At 36.8% G+C, this 12,726-nt stretch overlaps 1 protein-coding gene across 1 annotated transcript in view; it reads left to right on the top strand.

Annotated features, from left to right (window-relative positions):
* The window catches only part of Ipo11 (importin 11), a 178,681-nt gene that overhangs the window by 67,968 nt on the left and 97,987 nt on the right, over positions 1–12,726 (top strand). The window contains 5 exon segments of the mRNA NM_001447235.1: positions 1,353–1,479; positions 3,737–3,770; positions 4,410–4,450; positions 5,065–5,181; positions 8,838–8,951. Coding sequence (NP_001434164.1) covers positions 1,353–1,479; positions 3,737–3,770; positions 4,410–4,450; positions 5,065–5,181; positions 8,838–8,951 — 433 coding nt within the window.

Here is a 12,726-nt window from a genome sequence, read left to right as displayed (position 1 = left end):
ACCTTAGAGTTCCTGAGTTTTGTTTTCTCTACTTAGAGAACTGCACATGGGAATCTCTGCAGGTGTCGGTCTAAAAGCTGATTGTTGACACGATGCGTGTGTTTGTCACTTCTGCTTCTGTGACACTCTAGACAACTCTTCTCCCTTGAAATGGCCATTTCTCCGCTTTACATTTAATTGGTACTCTTCAGAAGGCCCTCAGAGAGCCGTATACTGTTTATTATATTTTAATTGTTTTGCTGGGCTGTGTACTTTGAGGCCAAAGAATATTGCATATGTTTTTGTTTTTTTGTTTTTTGTTTTTTTTTTTTTTTTGTTCTTTTTTTCGGAGCTGGGGACCGAACCCAGGGCCCTGTGCTTCCTAGGCAAGCGCTCTACCACTGAGCTAAATCCCCAGCCCCTGCATATGTTTTTTAAGTCAGCATTTTTTCTGTTTGCTCCATTGTCTTTTAAGACTGTGACTTTCTAAAATAACTGTATGTGCATCAGCTTGTTCCATTTGTACACAGAAAGAAGCGTCATTTTGTCACTGAAAGTTTATGTCAAGAAGGTATTTTTTAATGGAATTTTAGGACAAAAATTTTTTGAATTTGAATTTGTGATATTTCTTTTTGCCTAAGGAAAGTGTTGGTTAACTTCATTTTAGAAAAAACAGTATCAAAGGACATAAAGTATGTATTTGTTACTGCTAATGCTTTGCAATTCTCATGATGTAAGTCACCATATTTGTTGTAAGTCACATTCAGTAATTCATACCTCTTTCAAATCCATTTAGCTAGAATCAGCAAGCTTATGCAAATATTACTTAGATAAACATAAAGACCTTTTCACAGGAAATAATATTTATGAGATTAACAGATGACTATAGAACCATTGAATGTAGGAGGTTATTATTATTTTGGTACAGAGACCTGCTGGCTGCAGAATTTATGATGTTACCCTGTTTGTGGTTACTGGAGAAAGAGAAGTTTCTGTCTTTCTGTGCTGGACATTGTGTGAAGCCGTAGACCTTCCTCATGTTGAGACAGGTGCTTTACCACAGAGCTTTGTCCTAGCCCTTGAGTTTGACATGGGATCACCTCTTCACTCATGCCGCCCTTGCACTCACTGCTTCAGTTTTCTAGGTGCTGGGGTTACTGACTGCCACAGCTCAGTGGTGTAGAAGAATCAGAATGACATATGTCTACCTGAGGGCTTTCATTACTTACATCAAGACTCTATTGTTCCTTCTGCGTTGATGTTTAAAAGTTGATTTTTTTTATTTAGATTTAAATGGAAATTATTCTAAGTGAAGTAGACCTCTTAAAGTACTGAACATTTTAATTTACTGATTTTTTTCCTCCTCCACTTAGGTATAAGCCATTACGACGCAGGGTGATTTGGCTCATTGGTCAGTGGATTTCTGTGAAATTCAAGTCTGACTTGAGACCCAGGCTGTATGAAGCAATCTGTAACTTGCTTCAAGATCAGGATTTGGTGGTATGTCGGCCTGCTGAGTTAACATCTGTAGACCTCAGAAGCTCCTCTAAAATGTTCACAATTCTTTGTTTTTTGAAAATGGCTCTAGAGAATATGCTAGTTACAATTACAGGTATAGAAATGTTTAGCATTTAGCAAATGAATGTGTTCTTAGCCAGGAAATAAAGGTTTTAGATACTATTTTAAAGACTTGAAAGCAGAATTGAGTCATCTTACTTGAGTTGGGAACTGAAAGTATGCTCCCTGGTGCCCACTTGGCTGCTAACGTCAGGATAAGGTGACGTTCTTAGGTACACCGAGATAGCATGCTGCGTACAGTGGAATAAGAGTCCTGGACTCTGAAGCCTGTGTGAAGCTCAGGTCACTTGGGAGTTTGGGAGCTCTGCTCTACCTGAGGTTAGAGCAGAGCTGTGGAGCTCGAACAGCTTCCTCCCTCCTCCCCGCTCTTCCTTCACACTTTGTCAGGAGCGGACACAGGAGAAGCTAATAACTAGCAGCTGATCTTCCTGAGAATTCCATTTTAGGAATGATTCCTGCTATTAATATGCTTTTCTTGTTATTATTAAATATATAACAATCATTAGTTATTAGCCCACCCTTTTGAGCAATCTTTGCAGACCTGTGAAGATGTACTATTTTGTTGTGATGCTATATGGGCAAATAATTAATAATTCTATAGAATTCCTGATTTGATTCAAATAATTTTAGGAAGAAAGTTGTAAAGATAGTCTTACTTGCTAGAAAGATGTAATAAAGTTAGAATCAAGAGTAGAATGTGTCCACTCCTCAGAATAGTAAGTGAAGTCTGCGTAATAAGGGATATAATGAGCTTTCATACTTACACTAAAAAGAGAAATAGACTTGGGACAAATTTGTGTTCAAGGAAAAACATTCAGGTCCAAGGATAAGACCACAGGTGAACATTAGGATAATGCAAGGCCATGAAAAGAACTGTTGTTTTAAGCTTATAGCAAGCATATTATAATGAAATTGCTTTAAACTTAATATCAACATCCTACTGTAACTCCCATTTTATGTAACATTTTATCTCTGAGGTAATTTTCTAAATAACTTTGTGTCTAAGGAGTTATAAGAAGACCAGCAAAAAAGAAATAAAGTTGTTGGTTGTTGGTTGAATGGTTTGGCTTGAGGAGCTTTGCCCTGTCCATCTGTCTGTCTATCCATCTGTCCATCTGTCAGTCCAAATGTGTATGTCCGCTTGTCTATATGTTTGAGTGTAGGGTATATGTGTAAGTGTGTAAGCATGCATGAATACTTGTGGAGTTGATGTGACAATTGGGCCCGGCCAGAGTATGGGTGTATGGATGATTGAATGTATATGTGCCTGTGCATATTTGCCTGTACAAAGCATTTTAATTTTTTTCCTTTCCCTCCTCTGGTTCACAAAGAGTTAACCAGCTAAACCAGAGAGGCTTCTGATTGATACAGAGAAATAAGCCCTCGCAATAAATCCTTTTACTTAATTCCGTATTGCTAAACAGCATGTGTCATTCACTAGATATTGGTGCTTATTAAAGTACAAGTAACAAAGTTAATAAAGAGTTAAGCTTTAGCACTTAATGAAGCACAGAACAGTAAGAAAGAGTAAGTTTCCCTAGTGCTGTTTAAGCATAAAGAGTTAAATAAAGCACAGACAGTTGTAATGTTTAATAAAGCACAGACTTAAAGAGAAAAGAAGCCAGTGTTTTTTAACCATAGAATAAGCATGGAACATTTTAGAATGTTTTAGGTGTTATCAGCAAGCATTTATTATAGTTAGAGAGCTAGAAGGCCAGAGACCATCAGTCTCTAAAGCTGCGTCTGACACGGTGCCCCACTTCAGCCCATCACAGGCAGCGCAGGCCCCCGGCCACCCTTCACTCACCATCTTCTTTGTTTTCTTGCGTCTTTATTTTCTCATTTCCCTGGTGTCTCTGCATGCTACTTTCTTTCAGTCCCGTGCTTTTCACTTACCTAGTGGCAAATTAGTTTTCTTCCTGGAAATATCCGTTGTCCCAAAGGGTTCTTATGCAACTGTAGAAAAATTAGAAAGGTCTGAGATAATGATATTTGTTCTTTTGGTAACTTGTTACACACTAAGGGTAACATCCTTTCTCATGGCATATGCCTTATAACTTAATATTAACAAAAACAGGAAAGAAAATGGTTTGGAATAATTTTGCTGTCATTAAGTATTAATGATGTTCAGTAATGATTAAAAACTCATACTGTACTTTGATTTTCTTTTTTTTTTTAGGTCCGAATTGAAACAGCAACAACTCTGAAGTTAAATATCCTTCATTTTTTTTTCTATTTGCAAGTTTTTCTTAAAAATTTTAATTTGTTGTTTTATTTATTTTATGTTACGGGTGTTTTGCCTACAAGTCTGTGCCACATATGTGCTTGATTATTTGAGAGGGCAAGAAGAGAGAGGGCATCAGATGTCTGGAAATGGAGTCATTTATGTATGGCTGTGAGCCGCCCCACAGATGCAGGGAAGCAAAGCCAAACTCGGAAGAACAGCACTGCTCTTAACCACCAACCCATCTCTCTAACCCTGTTGTAGCTAATACAAAATAATAATAAAACCTACAAAAACTTTTTAAAGGACTTAATTGTAAAGAAGCTAAATTTTTTTCCTGTTGTTTTAAATTAGAGTGTCAGGTAGCCCAGCCTGACCTGGGACGCTACACACCTGAGACTGGCCTTGGACTTCTGGTCCTCCTGCCTATGCCTCCTAGTGTTTGGTTCATAGGTCTGCACTACCACACTGAGCCTTAAGCTTAAAATTCTAAAATTGGTTATGTTGTGAAATTAATTTTTAGGATAGTTAAAATGTGTTTTTCTAAAAACATTTCAATAATTTATAGAGATATATTTTTATCTTGATAAATTTCATGCATTTTCAATATTCCTTAACTGCTTTTTACCTGTTGATGATTTTGAATTTAGGACAGATCAATTTTTACCGGTAAGAATACTGGTTTCCAGATTTTGTAACAATTTCTACTTGTGTCTTTGGAGTACAAAATTGGTTTATAACTGTAATTTATATGTATTTTTAACTCTAAAATATGCATTTTTCATTTTTTTTATATGTATGTGTGTGAGAATGCTTCTGGAATGTTTGTGGAAGTCAGAGGAGAACTGGAGGTTTTTGGGTCTCTTATACTAGAATAATAATAGGCATCTATCTACAGAATTCTGTATTTACGTACTGCATCTAATAAAGACTGCATGAGTTCAATGGCCTGTTGAGTGCAACAGCAAAGGTTCTTACTGCTTTAATTCAAAGCCTTTTCATATTATCTGCAACAGGTTTTTATGGAAGTGTGGTTATAGGGCACAGTTAATAGCTAAGTTGACAAAAACACAATTGTGACTAGTCCTTTAAACATTGCAGCCTGTGGATAATTGAGATTCTAATGTGTATACATTTAGCAGTAATAGAGAAAAAATGGTGTATTATATGCTGACAGCTGTTTTTAAGCATTGCTTAGGTTTTGTATTTTGTCTCATTGCTCTGACCTGATTTGTGTTTATATACATAAAGGCTACATTTTGTAACCTCTGTTCTTCTTGCAGTATCTGGAAACCATGTTCACACTGCTTTTTCAGTTGCTGCAGCAAGTTACAGAATGTGATACAAAGATGCATGTTTTGCATGTCCTTTCCTGTGTGATTGAAAGAGTCAACATACAGGTAATGTTGTAAAACATAAAAATAAGTGTCAGATGAGATTATGAATATTTAATATCTTTGCTTTATATTGTAAAAAAGATAAAGTATTCTTAAAAAGCTTTTAACATATATGTTCTCATTTCATTTATGTGCTTTTCAGAATTGACATTTATATTTGAATTTATTAAAAGTGACTAAGAGAAACTAGTTATGTTGGTGCATGCTTGTAAACCTAGGAACTGGGAAGCTGAGGCAGGAGGATGATTGAGAGTTCAAGTGATAGTCAGACCTCATCTCCAAATACCAGAAGTGAAAGACAAGAATATTTAAATATTAAGTACTACAATTATATCTGTGGTGTGGCGGTATTTAGAAAGTAAAGTAGCATCTAGTTTATGCTCAGTAATCTTGAAGTTCACAGTGTTCAGTGTCTAAGCAAGATGCATCATAGCAAATGTAAGTTTTCTTAGGATTTGTTACTTTTTACTTCATACTTTTTAAACGTATGTCTATAGTCTCCTTTAAAGGTTGATTTTTGTGTGTGTATGTGTTGCATATGCATCCAGGTAGGTGAGAAGACAGCTGGGGGGAGTCGGTCTCTTCTTACGCCTTGTATAGAGAGGGGCAGGGTTTCTGTGTGTGCCTCTGGTCTGCCCTCGTGAGCTGCGAGCGATTCTCCTGTCAGCCTCCCAGTTTGCTAAATAGATTGCAGGTGTTCAGCGTGACATCCAGTTTCTTTCATGGATTCTTGGACTCAGTTTCAGTTCAGGCTTGTTTGTCTCAAGTGCCTTTATCAACGGAGACATATATTTGGCCCTAATTTCTTTTTAAACATATATTTATTTTATGTACATGAGTACACCGTAGCTGTCTTCAGACACATCAGAAGAGGGCATCGGATCCCATTACAGATGGTTGTGAGCTTCCGTGTGGTTATTGGGAATTGAACTCAGGACCTTTGAGAGCAGACAGTGCTCTCAACTGCTGAGCCATCTCTCCAGTCTCCCTTTATTTTTACTTAAAACCATACCAAACATTACATATGAAGTGCATGTGCGCGCGCGTGCACACACACACACACACACACACACACAAACACAGCATTTTTGCAGACATATGTATGCTTAAGTATAAAAATGATTTGTAAAGTTCTTAAAAATTAAATTATTTAGCTTTCTCTGTCCCCCTACCCTGATCTCCATGAAGAATGAGTAATCCATGAAACAGTGGTGTAATTGTCTTCTGGCCTTTTATATCCTGGTTCAGTACTTTATATATGTTTTGAAAGCAGAGAACTATTTCTAGGAAGGACAGTGTTTGGAGCTCACAGACTGTCTCCTCTTAGACCCACGTTTTCATGGACCGGGACATGTTGCAGTTGCTCCTCAGTGCCGGCTGTTGATGAGAATAGCTACTAACATTGAGCAGTGGTCTCTTGTGCCAAGTGCGCTGCATGTATTCTCATTTAATGCCTGCAGACGTCTTTGAGACTTGAAATAAGTAACTGGTCAAAAGTTTATACTTTGTAGTATATTTTTGAGGCAGAGACTGATGTAGCCTGGGCTGGCCTCAGACTTGCAGTGTAAAGAGCTTATGTTTGAATCCTGACCTTCTGCCTCTTCCTCCTAGCTGTTGGGATAACAGTGTGTGCCCCTGTGCTTAGGTAAACATTCCTAAGCTTGGATGGGGATACTGGTGTTCCAATTAAACACTGTGTCCTTGTTATGCCAGGCGTGAGTCACTTCATATTGAGCAGGTCCTCACACTGCTTTCTTAATGTAATATTTCTTAGCACTTTGGATTTTTGTTACAAGAATTGTATTATTTCATTTGATGATTGTCTTTGAATATTTAGTTTGCTCATTTAAATGATTAACTGAAGGTGTTTTTTTAAAACTGGTAAGTCTCTGACCTTGCTATTCATGTTGAATAAGGTCTTTAAACTTATATCATGTATAAAATGGGAATTATAATTTTGAACTCAGCAAGCTTATAGGATTTCATGATAAGAAATCACTCCAAATCTAATATTCTTTATAGTATTATACATTTTGAATAACTTATTTGTTAAAAAAGTTTGTTATAAATATAAGATTTGTCCATTTACTTGTATGAATCTGGCTAGTGAAAATTTTTAAAAATTTTTTTCTTGTACTAAGTATTTTACATGTGTCTCCTTGAAATGCTGTTGCATTTTTATTTCACAGAGAGCTCCAATTATCTGTTAAAAAAATACCAAGTTAAGAAATAGTTAAAAATATCAGTTCTTTCATTCTTTAACTTTTGTTCCCTTTACATAAGTTTATTACCATGTCCTTGTCTATTTACCCTTCAAACTGTCACTAACTGAATTTGATTTTGTCTGACTCTGATAGTTTAGTGAAGTCATTATCTTTGTACCATAGAGTACGATTACTTGAGTATTAATTCTTATTTATGTATTTGTTTTTATTTGTATGTATGTTTTGCATGCCTGTCTGTTCATCATGTACATGCCTGATACCTGAGGAGAACAGAAAAGCTTGTTGGGTCCCCTGAGACTAGAGTTCCAGATGGTGCGAGCCATCGTGTAACTCCTGGGAATCAAACTCAGGTCCTCTGGAGGAGCGTTCTCAGCTGTTGCGGCATCTCTCTAGCCTCATAAAAAATACCTTAGAAGAGCACAGTTAAATGATTTCATTCCTGAGGATCTACAAGTCTCTAGTTGAAATAAACATGCCATCAAGTTTTAGGACAAGCAGTCTTTAAGATTCTACATTTCTTAACAGAGAAAAAAATTGAAGAGCTTCTGTGAAATGTGTGCAACATTTTATCTGAAAGATGAAATATCATTTAGGTTATAATATTTTTTAAGCCTCCTAAGGAAAGGACCGTTGTTAAAGCATTTGTTACACTACTGCATATTTTATGCCCATGGTTTCAAAATATGTTTAGATTGAACTGAAGATCTCCTTTTATTCGAGACTGATGGTCAGACTCCTCTCCTTCTATCCCCCAGATGTTCCAAAACAAATTACTGAGGAGGATCCTTAAGTGCATACTGTTGAGTATTCATGCGACATTGTATACCAACATGAATAATCGTGAACTTAAACTTCACACCAGTTGATTAATTAGTAAATGCCCGTTGTCCTTTCTTAGCCTCTGTCAGTCGCCATTTTACTGTCACTAACTTGACTATTCTGTTTTTTTGGAAGTGGAATCATTCATTGTTTGTCTTTCTGTGATTGATTTCATTTACCAAGCCTTTAAGATTTGTCTAGATTGCTGAATATTAGAGATTTCTTCTTTTACATTTAAATACTGAGTAATATGCTTATTCATTCTTGCTTATCCTGCAGGAAACCAAGGCCTGTGAATGTGGATGTCAGTTAGTTATATAAAATGGCTTCACATTCTCCCACGTCCTTTAAGTTACATTGAGATGGTATAAACAGTTGCCACACTGCACTGTCACTGTTAGTGATTTAGTAACTAGAGTGAATCCCCCACACACGCAGATATTTTCTGTCCAAGGTTGGTTGGACCCAAGGATTCATAGTACAATATCTTTAATTTAATAAATTAATATTAGGTAGTTTATTGCCTGACATTTCACAGTGTTTGCCAGGTTTCTCATGGTATATTTTCTTTCTTACTAAGTGGTCCTGTTGTTTCCCTTTTTGTCTGTCTTGTAGATACGGCCGTATGTAGGGTGTTTGGTGCAGTATTTGCCTCTTCTCTGGAAGCAGAGTGAGGAACACAACATGTTACGATGCGCTATTCTGACAACACTTATCCATCTTGTTCAGGTAAGTGAGCTCTCCAGTTTCTTAGGTTGTTTGTTTGTTTTTATTTTTTAACTCATTGTTTTCATGTGATTTAATACTCAAGAAAATCTTCATGCTACTTTTAGGCTTTTAAAATTATAATCTATACTCTTTCAAAAACAAATGTGATCTACGTAGTGTATTTCTGAGGGTAATAGAAAATATTCTCTACTTAAAAGGGTATTTCTTTTGTTAGTGTTTTTCAGTGGTGTTAGCCCTGCAACATGTGTGCCCACATGGAGCCGGTCTGGTATCTAGAGAGTTTCAATATGAAGTCGCTTTGCAGTTTATGGTTTTCCTGGCTTTAAAATAAAAACTTTCCTTTTCATAAGCCAAGAAGTCATGAAATCTTGAAGAAAGGAATGATTGTGACTTTAGATGTTTCTACTTTTTTTAAAATTTATTTTATGTATGAGTGTTCTATCTGCATGTACACCCACATGTCAGAAGAGGCCATCAGATCCCTTTATTAAATGATAGTGAGCCACCACGTGGTTGCTAGGAATTGAACTCAGGACCTCTGGAAGAACAGCCAGTGCTCTTAACCGCTGAGCCATCTCTCAAGCCCCAGTGTTTTTAATATTTAAAGTGATCTGATGTGTAGTAGGTAGAAAGGAACCTGAAAGTTCATGGAGAAGGATCTAGACTGTAGAATGTAGCTCTTTTTTTTTTTTCTAAAGATTTATTCATTTATTATATATAAGTACACTGTAGCTGTCTTCAGATACACCAGAAGAGGGCATTGGATCTCTTTACAGATGGTTGTGAGCCACCATGTGGTTGCTGGGAATTGAACTCAGGACCTGTGGAAGAGCAGTCAGTGCTCTTAACCGCTGAGCCATCTCTCCAGCCCTAGAATGTAGCTCTTACTTAAACTATTAAATGTAAATTCTAGACATCTAGAATATCCACTGAGATATTCTTCTGCATTAAGAATTACAGCAATTCGCAATCTAAAGGTTCATAATATTAGTTTAAAAAACCCAAGGTAACCTTTATGTTTGGGCTGAACCTATTCTTTCCATAAATGCTTATGGGTGAGTTTTATCATTATAAATTCTCAAAAGACTGTTAAATAGATGATTAATGATACAAACTGTAATGCAATTTTGTACCTTTAAAATTTTTGTAAGATTCATATGACAGAAAGTTTACCATCTAAACCAATTTAGGCACACAATTCAGTGATATAAATGCTTTCATAATATACGGTCACTGTACTCCACCTCCATACATTCTTTTATCTGCTAAAATTAGACTATACTATTAAACAAAAATATTCCTCCCAAAACTATCTTCTAAAACACTTAAAAAGATGTATTTTTAAAATTACCGTATGTCTGTGAGAATGTGTTTTTGTGTGTCTTTGTGTGTGTTTGAGTGTGACTGTGTATATGAGAGTGTGTGAGTCAGTGTGACTGTGTGTGTGTCTTTGTGTGTGTGAAAGATAGTGTGTGTGAGAGTATGTATGAGTGTGTGTATGAGAAAGTGTGTGTGTCTGAGTGTGAGTATGAGTGTGTAAGAGAGAGTGTGTGAGTTTGTGAGTATGAGTGTGTGTGTGCATGTGTATGTGTGTGAGAGTGTGTGAGTATGAGTGTGTGTGTGAATATGTGTTGTTACAGAAGCTATCCATGGATGTTGGATCTCCTGCAGCTACAGTGACTGGCAGTCAAGGACCATCTGGTGTGTCTGCTGGTAGCCTGGCTGAGCTCTTAGAAGGAAGTACTCTTAAACTGCTGAGCCAGCTCTGTAGTCCTCTCTAAAGCACTTTCGTAAAATAAGTATCTTCCTGCTTATCTTCTAATACTTAGGATTTTCCTGTAAAGACTTTTTTTTTTTTTTTGGGTAGAGAACAGTAATGACCTCAGAAAAGGGTAGCAATGAGTCTGTTAATATTGTAGGTAACAGAAGTAGAACTTTAGAATCTTTGTACTGTAGCTTTGTAAGTGTGTTTTTAGCTTAGTTGAAAACCTTTGTGAGGGAAATAGTAAAATTCCCCAGCTTTTGTGTCTTTTTAAAATTTTCTTTTTAAAGATTTGTTTATTTATTTTATGAGTACACTGTAGCTGTCTTCAGACACACCAGAAGAGGGCATTGGATCCCATTACAGATGGTTGTGAGCCACCATGTGGTTGCTGGGAATTGAACTCAGGACCTCTGGAGGAGCAGTCAGTGCTCTTAACCGCTGAGCCATCTCTCCAGCCTGCTTTTGTGTCTCTCTTAGCATGTCAATCACTGCAGTTTTTTTAATCTAATCAGTGAATGTTTGGTTGTTTTTCTTCTTCATGGCATTTGACTTACCGGTATTGACCAATAATGCCAAGTTCCAACCAAATATTAATGTGTCCTTTTTGCAAATAAGCATATAATAACATATAATACAGAAATTGAGATTGTAGCTTAAAATATACTTTGGGGTCATTTGAGAATATTAAAGTTTATTATTTAATTACCTCTCAGATGACATTCCTATCTTTTGGCTATTAACATGCAAGATGGACATTAGTATAAATTGTGTATTTTTGCATTTGTATTTTATAAACCTGGAAATCTAGTGTCTAGTATCTTTGCCTGTGGTGGTTGATACCTATAAAAATAAGCATTCTAGTCTCCAGTATTTGGCTTCAGTAGAAGTAAACATTTATTCATAAGGTGAATGTTTAGTACTAGATGCTGGGAAGAGGTAAATAGGACAAGTGTTTTGTGCAATGACAGTCTGGAAAAGTACGTAACAGTTGTATTAAAATCATCATAGTATGGGGCATAAGGTAGGATGTCTGATTTACTAAAAGTAATGTCGGATACCAGTGAAGATCTCTGTCCTGACAGAATTGATGTTCAAATTGTGTGTTAAATATTGTTGGATAGCAGTTCTTAATGACATGGTATCTTAGGGATGAGAATGATGAAGATATTCGAGACAGATGTACCTCCATTTATGAAGCTCCAGCATTACTTAAACTTGTCATCATGGCAGAATACCTGACGTAAACAGCTTAAGGGCGGAAGTATTTAGTTTTCAGAGATTCAGTGCATGTTCCTGGGTCTCCTGATTTGGATCTGGGGAGACAGAGCATATGGAAGCAGGAGTGTGACAGCTTAGCACTTAGTGGACAGGAAACAGAGTGAGAGCTCGAGAGGGGCCAAGGACAAGATACAGTTCCTAAGGACATGCCTGACTTGGCCTGTTTCTGCCAGTTTGGCCTGTACTCCTAAGCTTTTCACAGTCCTCCAAAGTAGTGCCAGCAGCTGGGAGCAAGCCTTTAATGGCTTTTCTGTGATTGGCATGTTATATTAAGCAGTAACAACTCTTAAGTGCCATAATGTGGTGATTTATTTCCTTTAAATATTAATTTTAAACACAGATAGGGTACAGTCAGTTATCATTTATTCTTAATGAAGAGTGACAGCGCTCTCTTCTGCTCTGTTCTCTTTGGTAGAAGAGTCAGTCTACTTTCAGCTTTTCAAGCAGTGACTTTTAGATGTCTTCACCTTCCTAGCGCTATGTAACATGCAAATGTTGTTTATTTCTGCATCTGCTCGTGTGTGTGTGTGTTTGTGTGAGTACGCACAACATGCATGTAGAGATAAGAGGATAACTTAGATTCAGTTCTCTTGTATGGTACCTGTGGCTCTCAGGGATTGAACATGGTCTTCAGGTTTGATGTCAAAAAGCTGTACTCAATGAACCATCTTGTTGACCCCATTTTCTATTTAATTTGAGCTTCCATTTCTAGTGTTGCTAAGTCAGTTACTA

Source organism: Rattus norvegicus, chromosome 2 (assembly GCF_021556685.1).
Source record: "Rattus norvegicus strain SHRSP/BbbUtx chromosome 2, alternate assembly SHRSP_T2T, whole genome shotgun sequence".
In the NCBI taxonomy this organism is placed as follows: domain Eukaryota; kingdom Metazoa; phylum Chordata; class Mammalia; order Rodentia; family Muridae; genus Rattus; species Rattus norvegicus.
This window is presented reverse-complemented; position numbering and strand designations above follow the sequence as displayed.